This window comes from Bradysia coprophila (assembly GCF_014529535.1).
Source record: "Bradysia coprophila strain Holo2 chromosome X unlocalized genomic scaffold, BU_Bcop_v1 contig_173, whole genome shotgun sequence".
Lineage (NCBI taxonomy): Eukaryota > Metazoa > Arthropoda > Insecta > Diptera > Sciaridae > Bradysia > Bradysia coprophila.
Window position 1 is genome coordinate 3,108,148 of NW_023503302.1, and position 12,866 is coordinate 3,121,013.

Below are 12,866 nucleotides of genomic sequence, written 5' to 3' on the forward strand. Positions count from 1 at the left end.
GCGGCCTAATAAACTATATTGCACCTCAATTCCATAAATAACTATTATACAACCGAGTGATAAAAGCTCGACCGTAGGCCGAGTGTGACAATACACATCGTGTTATATACAACGTTTTTCGCAAAAAAGCCAAAGGAAAGTCCTACTTTTCGTCACTTGTTGCGAAAAATAAATATTTTACTAAACAAAATTGTCAACAACATTTCAATTTAAATTATTGTTTTGAATATTTTAAAATTCGATTGTTTAAATCAATAATTAAAAAATTTGCGGTGGAAAGAACGATGTCATAGCCAATTTAGTCAATTAAAAAATAAGCTCTCTTGCAATTGTTTTTGTTTGATTTTCTTTCTTCTTTTTCATTAAAAAAATGTTTCTTACGCTGGAGCTGGTAGTTCTAATAGGAGATTTTTAACCTATCACAAACGGTAATTGTATCATGGTCAAATGAATGAATCTCTATTCTCTTGTCTCAAATGTTTTCCGGCGCTGGATACAAAATCTTCTTTGTTTTCACACATTTATATTTTGTTATATAAGAGAACCACATGCAGATCACTGTTTATTTGGGTCCGTATTCTGTTCGCGGTTTTCAAGCAATACACAGTGTAGATTTCTTTACCTATTCATCACGGAAACGTTTTTACTTTAAAATTTATTTTTTCATAAATGTCGCAACGATTAACCCCGAAAACACCACGCCTTCCTCCCATAACTCAGTCCACTACTCTATTACTTCAAATTAACTTGGACTTTCTTGGAATATTTCTTTTGGTTTCTTTTCAACAGTTTGATCATAATTCTCAAAGAATTATTTGATTATAGAAAATGACATTCAGATTTTGAAGAAGAAATTGGAAATTATCCTCGAGATATGCAGAATTCTTTAAGTTTTTCTACCAACTATATTTCCATGCCAATATAAATGCTGAAATTGGGTTTACCATTTTTCGCTGATGTTTTATCACCTTGTATTGTATACAGCACTCCAACCTCTGTAATAGTAGGTTGGATACAATATGCTGATAGCGTTGTAGTAACCTCGTTTCTTTGCTTCATGTTCAACAAAGCTAATCCGAAGACGTTGGCAGCAATTAAAAATCGGTTATGAGAGTTTAAAATGAACAATGGAGTCTCGTTTCAGCCGTCGGCCGGTGAGGACTTGCGGCCCTTGGTAAATACTTCGAGTTCCCAGGTTTCCTCAGTGGAGTGTCGTATGTTTGAGCCTGTCTTGGGGACTTGAGCGAGCTAAAATTGTGATGTCGTCATGGTTAGCCCGCCACCTTAATTGACCATGAAGTGAGCGTGTTTTGTGAATTAGACTTTGGTTATCCTACCATCTTAAAGGGAAATACGTGAAAGACAAATAATTTAGACTATTGTTTTACAAAATGGCGGTGACGCCATCTTAAATTTTGTGAAAATTTGTACGCGTGATCGACATTAGCGCGCACGATATCTTAGACTTTTTTGTAAATTGACCTGGCTCATAACGGATCAGTAGATCCACGCCACAAGGAAGGGGTTCGCCCTACGAGACAACAACAACAAATGAACAATGGCCAATGTTTTTACTGTTCGATTGATGTCAAGCGAAGCTAAGGTACAACCTGTATAGTACCGTGAGCATGTTTTGGAAAATTCTCGTAAAAACACAAAAATAAATTGAGTCAATCTATTGTTCATCTGTACTCTAACTAACCCAGACAAGCTACAAAGTGTTAAAATATGAAAGGTGCTTTTTACCTTCCACCTACTTTTACTTAAAAAAAAACTACAATCTGAGTCAATTAATAAACATTTTCACGAAAGAAAAATGTTTGTTTCAAATCTTGGTTGTTACTATGAATTAAAAACGAAAACTCAAGCGAAACGTTCACTCTTTAATGTTTAACTACTTAAAACAATTGCAATAAAAAAACAACTTACCATTTGAGTTGCTGAATATTACGGAAATGTTTTTAGCAGATTCGAGAAATCGGTCTGTCGGATTATTCGTGGTAAATATTGTTTAACATTTCTCGAATAAAAAACACAGGGCTTTTAGGTACTTTAGGGATAAACCAAGACTACACAATTCGTTTCATTTTAGTCTACGCGTTTTTGATTTTGCTGTGACTTGAAACATGGCCTTTTTGGTATTTTTCACGATTTTTGTAATTTTTCACAATAAACGTGCACCAAGAAATTGAATCTGACTTGTACGAGAACTACGATGAGCTTATGTAATGACTGAAAATGGAATTAGAAAATAAAGATCTATCACACATATGACACACAACCCCTCGAAATCCCTGTGAGTCTTTCTGACGACGACAGGTAAAATCTCATGTTTATCAGATCTATTATCGTCGACAGACTGAACTGAACTGAGGATGTAGACTAAAGGTCGTGCCACAGCACCGCTGTAACCTGGCTAAGGAAAGAAGATGTTTTTTACTCGTCGTTTTTAACTGACTCAAAATTATCAATATGAACAGGCATTTCCACTTCATATAATGTCTTTACTTCTTCTTTTACAGGATTCTGTTTGCGCGAATTAAAAATCTTCGTACCAGAAGCTGTTATCATGGGAAACGCAGCCACATTATCCTGCCAGTATGACTTGGAACAGGTAACCATTCAATGTTTTCCTTTTGTTTTTCCCGTTTTCTTGTACTCATTTTACAATCAAATATTTTGCAAATAAATATAGGCGGTTCTATATTCGGTTCGTTGGTACTTCGAGGGTGAAGAGTTTTATCGATATGTTCCTAAAGAATCTCCACCTGCACGTGTTTTTACAGTAAGCGGAATATCTGTAGATGTAAGTATATTGGAAACATATTTTTTTCATGAGACATAAAGTTCACCTTCTATAACAAAATATTAAGCGAATTGTTGTTGTTGTTTTTGGTGTTCTTTTTTTCCTTTCTTGTTAAAACGTTTTCCTAGCTCTTTTTACGCTTGCATCATTATTTCCGTCTTCTTTTTCTTAACCCCCTCCACTCAACGATTTATTTTGAGCAAATATATGAATGAGTCAAAAAAATGAGGACGAAAAAAAAGCGAACGAAAAAAAATTTTTGTTTTTTCCTGTTCCCGAGAATACATTATGCAAAAGAAAAACGTTATGAAAATGTAATCAGTTGTTCTTGCGTTTTCTGACCAACTGGCATGAGCAATGAACGATGTACATTTCTATGTTAAGAACGAGAACGAGAATAGCAGGAGGTCGAAATTATTTAATAATGAATTAAGGGAACAAAAACGTCGTGCTGTTAAGGTTATCTACTTACATACAATAAACAGCGGTACAAAATTATAATAATTGTTTCAGCTTTACGGTTTTGTTTGGAAAAACTTTTTAGAATTTCGCTCTGCTCTCCTACATACGAATCTTTTTTTTAACATAAAGCCCAGAGATTTGAGGTAGAAAAAAAACTTTCCGCTTCGCTTGTGTTACACTTTGGACGTAAACATTTTCCACTATGCATCCTAATGTTTCTATTGGGGTAAGAATCACAGGGAAAATAAATAAACCAACTGTGATAATTAACATAATGTTAAGCGAAGAGGAAGTTTTGATTTTAAGATTACGAGCGGAAAATTCAGAGAATCCGTAACGAATATCGCTCAGATTATAAAAAAATGGCAGTGAACGTTACCAAAGTGTCCAATGCCGTAATATAAAGATTTGTTTAGCTTTGATTGAGTGCCTAGTTTTCAATGGAGAAATGGAGTCTGAAGAAGATGCTACCGCCGTAGGAAAAAGGGAAGAAACTTGGATTTTTTTTAACGAAAATCTGCCATTCAGTTCTTCTAAATAGATTTCATCAACGAAAAAAAGAAATGAAATAAAAAATAAAAGTCGTTTCCAATGATATATCTCTTGGACTAGTGCACCACGGCACTTTGAGTCTCTCATAAGGCTACGGCCGATACGAAAAACTTCGAGGAACTAGGATAAAAGTGCATATATCTCGCCAACCACACATAAAAGAGAATCGAAATCGGGGTTAATGCGAACACATTAAAGTCGAATAAAGAATTGAGGGTGTGCCGGACAGGTTCAAAATTTGAAAATTTGATTTGTCAGGCATGCCATACCTGCCAACGAAAAATATTTTTTTTGTTTTCTTCATTTAGCTGCGATACCTTCGGTTTTGACAGCAATATCGATTTTCTACGATGTGTAGTTGCCAAGATGTACACTGGGGTTACCTTCGTTCTAACTCTTCGAGCGCTAGATAACCAAAGTCGGAGAACAATTAAATAGTTTTTCGTATCGGGTCATAGAACAATTTCACATAGATTTCAAGCCGTGGCCTTATGAGCGACTCAGAATGAACATTGACTTTCTCATGAAGGTGAATCACTTTTAGTGATAACAACTCTGGTTCCACGATTACATAACATTCTGGATGGTCCGTCAAATATAAACAAGGTGGCGTTCTGTCACCCTTGCTTTTTGTTGTGTGCATTAATTATTTCTTTAAGCTGCCGATCCATTCCACATCCTTCGGGTTTGCCGACGATTAGAATATGTTCGTCTCTTCTGCAGTCGTTGCTCAAAACGTTTCTGATATATCCAAAGACTTGCGGGCTGTTGCAAAATATTTCCGTTTGAACAAGCTTACTCTCAACCTGAATAAGACGAAGCTGGTTCACTTTCGCAAGCCTCATGCGAAGGTTGACACGGTCAGCTGGTTTTGACCTTTAACGGTGTTGAGAATAATGTTTTTTCTTCGGTCAAGTGTCTAGGCTTAACTCTTGATCAATTTGTGAGTTGGGACGATCACATTTCCAATCTGTTCTCGATTGTGTCCAGGCGTATTGGAGTCCTTAAGCGTCTCCGTTTCTTGCCTAAAAAGATCCTCCGCCTGATATACTTTTCCACTGTGCATTGTCATTTGACGTATTGTGTTGGCGTGTGGGGTTCTGCCAAAAAGTCGTTGATTGAGCGGCTTGCAAAAGAGGGCACTGCAAGCCACCCACCGATTGCCATTGACATTGAGATATCGGTACAGCGAATGTACGAATACGCAGTCTGCATTTTTTTTTTGTTTCAATGATCTGAAACATCACTGACTGCAATTCTCGGACAACCTCAATTGCTACGAAACAAAGTATTCTTACTTGCTGAAGAAGCCTAAGGTTTCGTCGAGCTATGGAAAACTTTGCCTGCTTTATTCTGGTCCGATATTGTTTAATGGTCTTCCGCCAACGATCAGAAATTCTCTCACTCTTAATCATTTTTGTCATTCATTAAAAGCGTATTTACTAACGCGAATTGATTTAAATTAAATTAACTGTGTTTCATTCACGATCGAATAAAGAGCATAAGTCTCATTTCTGACTATTTATTGAATTTAATATGAAGATTTAAGCTTGCTTCCATCACCTCCTGATACATTTAGCCTTACTAGCTGTCCTTGTTTATCAATTTAACTGTTTTTACGTTTAACGGTTGTAGCTCCTTAGAATTGTAACACATATTGGAGCTACGCGGTGTGTGTAAACGAATGAAGTAATAGATTTTGCAAAGGGTTATAGACTACTTAAAGCCGGGTGACAGCATTTGCCCATTTCTTTGACATTTTCACTGTACATTTTATGTAGATATATTTCATCTGCATTTGCTTCTGGGCGTGTGACACTATTTTCTATAAAGTAGTCGATAACCCTGCAAGATTTTATATAAAACGCTAACTATAGATTTAATATTGCCGTCAGGTCGATTTATGCTCTGAAAAGAGCAATGCATTAATGCTGTGCAATTATCTACTTCTTTATGTAAATTCTGAGTTTTCCTATTTGGAAATTAAACAAGCTCAAACAAGCTGGATAACGAATTAATTACAAATACAAACCAAACCAGAAGTACGTGACTTTTCCTTGTGTCTCAGATAAGAGCTTCGATTTTTTTTTAAATTCTTTTACAATTCCAGATGCAATTATTTGCGATCCTACAGACCCAAGCCCCAGTTGTCACTCCCCTAAATTTTACAGGACAAACAAAAATGATTTTACATTGTCGAGGAAAAATGAAAATTCAAATTCCAACTGTAATTAAAATGCCAACATCAAACTATTCAAATTTTCATGCTTAAAATTCTTCTAAATTGCAACATTACCCATCCAAGTCTGATTTATCCGTAAAAAAAATTCCCAAAATGCATTTTCCATAGAAAGTAACCTCTTCATTGTGACCAGACTTAAAATATCGTTCTAATAACAAGCACATCAAAAAGAGATTTGAAAAAAAAAAATCTTTATCATTCTGCAGTTTCAACGAAACTGGAAAAAAAAACTCCAACACACAAACCTATGGCAATGTAACGAGTCCTCGTTGTATAGTCGAAAATTTTATCCAAATTTATTCAAGCAACGATTCGCTGAATATAAATCTTCTACAACCAGGTGTATTAGCTTTATGATTTAGTTTCTGTAGACGAGGAGTATAACAACCATAACAACCGAAACGCCAGCATGTCACAGTAGATTTTTGCTTCAATGCATTTCGAATTTTTTGCATATACACAAAAAAAAAACGAGAATTTGCATGGACAAGAACGGTGCCATCGCAACCCATGTTTTGTATACATATAACACACGTAAAGAGTCGTTATGATTTGAAACAATTATTAACATTAATTTGGGTACAAAACATAAAGTTGGCTTTTTCGATTATACGAATTGGTTTTTGTGAATGTAAATTATGATTGTGGTGATGATGATGATGATGGTGATGGTGGAAAAGCCCATTGTTTTGTATCGTAAAGCTAAGTGGACAACTTAGAAATTTTGCGATAAAATCCTGCGAAACTGTGATTCTTAAAGCATTTACGAACTTTAATTATTTATACCAACACTCCATCATTTTAATGAGAACACTCCATCCGGCCTGTCCAAAAAAAAAAAAAATTATTCAGAATTGATCGACTGCCATAAGAATCGGCGCCGCAAATGCCAATGGTTTAATGTATTGATACATAAATTGTAGATTACGTAAGACGTACGCTAAACACCACCCACACCCGCGCTTCAGATTTTCTGATGACAAAAAAGTAAAATGCACATTTCAAAGGCGACGAGTGAGTGCTTATATATATATTTAAGTGATGAAGTGCTTGATTGTGGATTTAACACACACACAAAAAAGTATGAAAAATTCTTCGAAAAATGCAAATATTGTTTCATCCTTTCGAGCTTACGACAAGGATATAAAAATTGAATTTCAGTCGAGATTTCATTGTTATTTATGCAGATTTTACGTAATTTATTTACTTAGCTAATATCTTCTACACTCGACTGTAAAGCAAATTCTTTTCTTTTCTTTTTTCGTTGAACGCTATTCACGCTTTCCTACACCATCCATACATTAATGTAGTAAAAAAAATCACTTTCACAGAGATTATTGTGTTATAAATTGAATATGCATGAAATTATTCTCTTGGTCCTGGTTTTATGTCATTGTCGTCTGAGTGTAGTCACACACACCGAATGAAGAAAAAAAATCCGAAAGAAAATAAAATAAAAATTGCAATTTATATCTATCTCTTCTATAATCTACAACATCTAACCGTTATCATTGTCATCGTCGTCGTATATATACCAATGTGTAACATCAATAATTTTACGATTCCCGGAGCTATATTAAATACATACGAGAGCATTCTGTTCTGCAACTGCAAAAACATTTCATTCCCATCTCCCCTGATGAGATTGTCATAAAAACGGAAATTTTATGTGTCATTAGATGAGTGGCGGGTAACTGAAAAACACATAACATTTTCGCTGAATTTTCACAACCGGGCGTATTAGATTGAAAAAGGTAATTACACGAGTGGAGATGGCTCCGAAATAATTCGACAAAATTGTGTGCATTTTCGTTTCACACAACGCAGGCAGGCAGAGTTAACGACATTATTTAATGGGTGCTACAAATCTTTCGTTTTTCTCGCACACCTTTCAAAATCATTCTATCGCTTTTCGAGGGAGGGGGGAACTTGTATGCACAATGTCATTTTATATGCAGCTTTTTTGAAACGTTGGCCCATATAACACGGAATTTTGCTTTTGTGTGTCGAAAAATGTTTCGTTCAATTTTATTGTTTTTGCATCTCTTTACAGCTATCATCATCCGATTCGACACAAGTAACACTGCGTAGCGTAACAAGAGACTTGTCTGGCCAGTTTTTATGTGAGGTGAGTGAACATTTTCAATTATTGCTTTTATTGGCGAACGGTTTGTGCCATCAACCGATCTTTACTTTTCTCGTGTGAATCCGAGATGCTTGATCCTGATCCAAGTTTAATCATTTCTACATTTTCCTCTCATATACCAGTATAATATACCAGCATTACCGATGCTTCACATAATGTTCTAGAACAAAGCAAACAAAAAACAATTTTTTAATTCGAGATATACCGAAAGAAATATGCAGAGCTATCCAACAATAACAAACAAATATTTTCCTTTAAAGGTATCTGAGGACGCTCCGCTATTTCATACTGAAATTCGTATTTCACATATGCAAGTTGTTGAACTACCGAACGAGGATCCATTTATGCAAATCGATAAAAAAGTTCTCGGTTCCAACGATAGTTTTAAGGCATCATGCACTGTGGGTAAATCCTATCCATCGGCGAATATAACTTGGTATATAAACGATAGGAAAGTAAGTACAGTACAGAAATTATCATAAAAATTTGCTTTGCATCACTGTGGTCGTTTGTAGATTTTTGAATTTTAGTTTTGTTGGGTTTTTTTGTTGTTGTTGTTTTACTTTGGTTGTTTTGGCTTTTTGAACATATTTCTCTGGGGGACATTGTAATCTATTGAGTTGAAAACAACATAAACAGATACAAGTTTGTGTAGACAGCGGAGACAGGCCAAATTGCACTCACTAGGGTCATTAATGACCATTTTTGGTGGCGCTGAATGCTTCAAGACGTAGACTTATTCACCATCAAGACAAATATGGTAGAACGAATTTTAAATTCTTAGTTTCGTTCAATTCAGCGCTACTAGCCGTAACTTCAATTAAAACAATTTTTACAACTTAAAATCAATTTCAACCATCCATTTATCGAAATTGATTTAGAATTCGTTTGCACCTTGTCGTTTTAGCAGCATCAAATTCAACGTATTGTTTGACTGATTCAAATAGCAGGCAAAAAGTTCAACATTTCTATCACATACATACCTGTTAGCTCAATGCGCTCACAGCCTCGCGAATTTGAACAATTTTTCATTCGTTATACTCTACATTAAAATACCGTTCCAAAATTGTAAAACTGAAACAATAGCATCGAGAACAATACCTCGATTGTACAAAATCATGTACATTTGTCGGTATTCATTTCTTGTAAGTGGCTTGCAATTTGCAATTTCTGTGCGAAATCTGGGTTAATCCAATCCTGAGAGGATTGTAAATTTTGTTGTGATTATTCCAATATTTTTTGGAAATTAATTTCGGGTTTAAGTATTTTTGTAAAGAAATATTTGTTAGAGATTTTCCTTGGAGAAAAGAGATAGCTATAGAGACATCTTTAGATTTCGGTCCAATCAGGGCAGACAGATGGCAATTTAGTAAGGGCAATTTAATGTCAACCGATCATTTGACGCAAGGTTCCCACGAAAAATTTGTTTGTTTTAGAGCACCTTTTTCGGCCAATAACATGTTCAGTCTAGACCACCAGACTAACTTGACTTACAAACTAGAGATGAGTTGGCATACCAAACTTTCGTGCCCACAACCCAAAGTTTTCTCACCTCTATTACAAACCACAGCGCCTCGAAGTATGCCAATACTCTCTGAGGAAAGTTAGGTATTCATTGTATTTTAGTTGATGTATACGTTGGGAACGTCCGATATACTAGATAGGAAAAAATCCATGTGGAATTGTCTGACACGGGAATTCGAGCTCGGATCGTTTTAAGGGAATGCTAGTGCGTGACAACTGTTTCATCCCGTTCACAGCCTGCATGGTTCAGGAAAGCTAATGTGTATCAATTTTGGTGAGGGCTTGGATACAGTGGTAAAAATTAACCTTCGGTCGTCTACCCTATACCATAATGTTATCTCTCATCAAGACAGAAATACCGTTGATTTTGGATCACTTTTGAGTTGACGCAAAAATCTGATGGTCGTACATCGCACAAGAAACGTTCACTGTGTTCACAGCAACCAATTATTGGCTGTCACGTCGTCAAATTAATTCTTATCCAAATTAAAAAAAATCAATTCGAATTTCAATTTCTTTTTTCCGTTTTACACGCCTTAATTCCACCTGCACTCTGTATTATAGTGTAGGTAGCTACATGTAACACTTTTCTTTACTTTAATAAATCAAATTTTAAGCTCACGAAATTGGTTTATTTTATTTCGTTCTACTTCTAAAGAAAAGCTTCTAATCAATAATCCGATTATCAGTCATATCATATAACATTGGCGCGTATATAAATGATATTCGCAAATATATCTCTCACTGCGATATATTGACGACTCTTTTTTTTGTGTGTTATTGTGTGTGTGTTCTTGTTTTGGAATATTTTGATTATTCTTTTTTTTACTCTTGTATACACTTTGCAACCGTTGAATATCCCCATAACCATTATACAAAAATAAAATTTCGACAGCAGAAAATACATTTTCATATATCGAGTTTTTCTCATCTATTTTTATTCAAATTTTCACATTTATCCTTCGCGTACACAAATTTATTTGAGAACAAAAATTTTTTTTCTTTTTTTATTTATTCCTCAATTTTCAATTTAATATTTATATTTGCACATATTTGCACTATATTTGTATGTGTATGTATGTAATGTACCTTTTATGTGTGTAACTGGGGTACATTTTATATGATTGAGCCTATAACCAATTTTCAAACATTTTCCCATATATCCATTCCATACGAAACGTACAGGTATACAAAACACCATTTCAACGAATTGTTTATCGATCGTACGAGGGTACAGCCACCTATTCATCATTAGAACTATATCCGCACAGTCAAATATTGCAGGATGCATTCCAAGCACAAACACCAAAATATCTAGCTAGCCTGAATATATTGTGCGAAGTATCCATACTGCATGTGTATCACAAAAATGTCCAACAACGTGTATTGTTGGGCAATCAATCATATACAACTGTGTCACCGAATTTATTGGGCTTAGATGGATCGAAACATGGTGCGTCGGGCGATCCAGATAATTCACCTTTGACTGGACATAGTGTTCGAAACACGTTCAGTAAATTAATGTTTTTATTTATAATTTGTTATTGTTTTGGTGAAATGTTTTTGTGACGACATAATATTATTGGTGAATGAATGTTGTAACGGGAGAGATGGAAAAAGAAAGAAAAAGAAGAAGAAAGAGAGAAGAAAAATGGATAAAAAAGAAGAAATAATTTGATAAACAAAACCAAATACAATTATGAATAGTTATTGCGAATGAAAAATAATAAATGAAAAAAAAAAATGAATTAAAACTAAAATAAAAATTAAATTTAAAAATAATAATAAAAAAAACAGAAACAAAAACAAAGGAAACATTAAAACAAAAGCCAAGAAAAAAGAAAATTCTGAAATTTTGTTTATACAATAAACAATTTAAATGCAGTAAATAACAAAAATATGAAATACATTGTATGTAAATAGAATTATAAACGTGATGTTACAGCAAAACCAGAAAAAAAAAATTATTACCATTTTAAGAATGTAAGTGACACAAATTATAGAGAAAAATAAAAAATAATTTGTAAAAATACGAACACACTTGTTCTCCAATGCAAGCGCTATTTCAATTTGATTATGTACCTTTCATAAATTGTGACGGAAATGTTTCAACAAAAGTGTCGCAGCCAGACTGAAGCGGTGCTCTGCTAAACGAGCACACATGGAATACATTGTGAGGTAAATTATTAATTACATTGCATTGATTTTGCTGTGTTTATTGACTACCAAGATTGACGAAAAACCGCTTCTAATTAAAAATAATAAAGGCAGGGTCGGAGATCTAGGTTGACGGTAAGTTATTCGCTCACATTGTGTTAGACGAACGGGATAGTTTATTCAGGGACTATTTTTGAGAAAAATTGCCGCATATTTTCCTAAATTTTTCCGAATTTTTTCTGCATTTTTCCAAAATTTTGCAAAAATATTTTTTTTGAAAATTAAAATAAATTTGGAAAAATGTAGGAAAATTTGAGAAAATATGGGAAAACGACTTTCCTGAAAATAGTCCCTGACATAATTACATGTCAGAATTTAAAGGTATAATTCGTAAAATTCAAACTTTGCAGCTTACACGGGCTAATACTACGAGATTTATAAAACTTCTGAAAATAAAGCAAAAGCTGGTGCGTTTTTATTTTTGGCAATTGTTCGCGAAAAACGGAGAAAATGGCAAGCAGCTCGAGTTTTCAAAATTATTCTTGCAAATTCACAATGACATTATCTGAAAAAGATGACAGTAAGACATTTGAGATGTCGTTCACTGTACCCGCGCGGTTTAAGCTTTTGCATTTTAAGTCAATCCATCCACATCAATAGGCACAAATTATCATTTCACAGAGCAGTGAAAAATATAAATTATTTTGAGATGTTTGCCACTACCTACGGTATTATCTCCCAATCTATGCTTTCGAATTTATTTTTATTAAAAACACCCTCAACTTCTTTAAAAAATTATTCAGAGACCCTTTAATTCTACGTCGAAAGAGTGTATGAAAATCCGTGGAAAATTACTCAAGATATCACAAAATACACTAATACCAATGTAACAATATTCCCGTAGTTCGCCATAGTGCACTCCAATGCCTACTATTACTACATGTTGTTGTTGCCGTAAAACCCTGACTTCCAGTAAA

The 12,866-nt window shown here is 34.4% G+C and overlaps 1 protein-coding gene across 3 annotated transcripts in view; it reads left to right on the forward strand.

The window, feature by feature from the left end:
• Positions 1-11,764, forward strand: part of LOC119068193 — a 132,951-nt gene extending 121,187 nt beyond the window's left edge. For all 3 annotated transcript variants that reach the window (XM_037171692.1, XM_037171691.1, XM_037171693.1), the window contains 5 exons: positions 2,523-2,614; positions 2,696-2,806; positions 8,116-8,190; positions 8,469-8,663; positions 10,918-11,764. In XM_037171692.1, coding sequence (XP_037027587.1) covers positions 2,523-2,614; positions 2,696-2,806; positions 8,116-8,190; positions 8,469-8,663; positions 10,918-11,301 — 857 coding nt within the window. In that variant the 3' untranslated portion in view covers positions 11,302-11,764. The remainder of the gene's footprint in view (positions 1-2,522; positions 2,615-2,695; positions 2,807-8,115; positions 8,191-8,468; positions 8,664-10,917) is intronic.
• Positions 11,765-12,866: the final 1,102 nt, after the last annotated feature.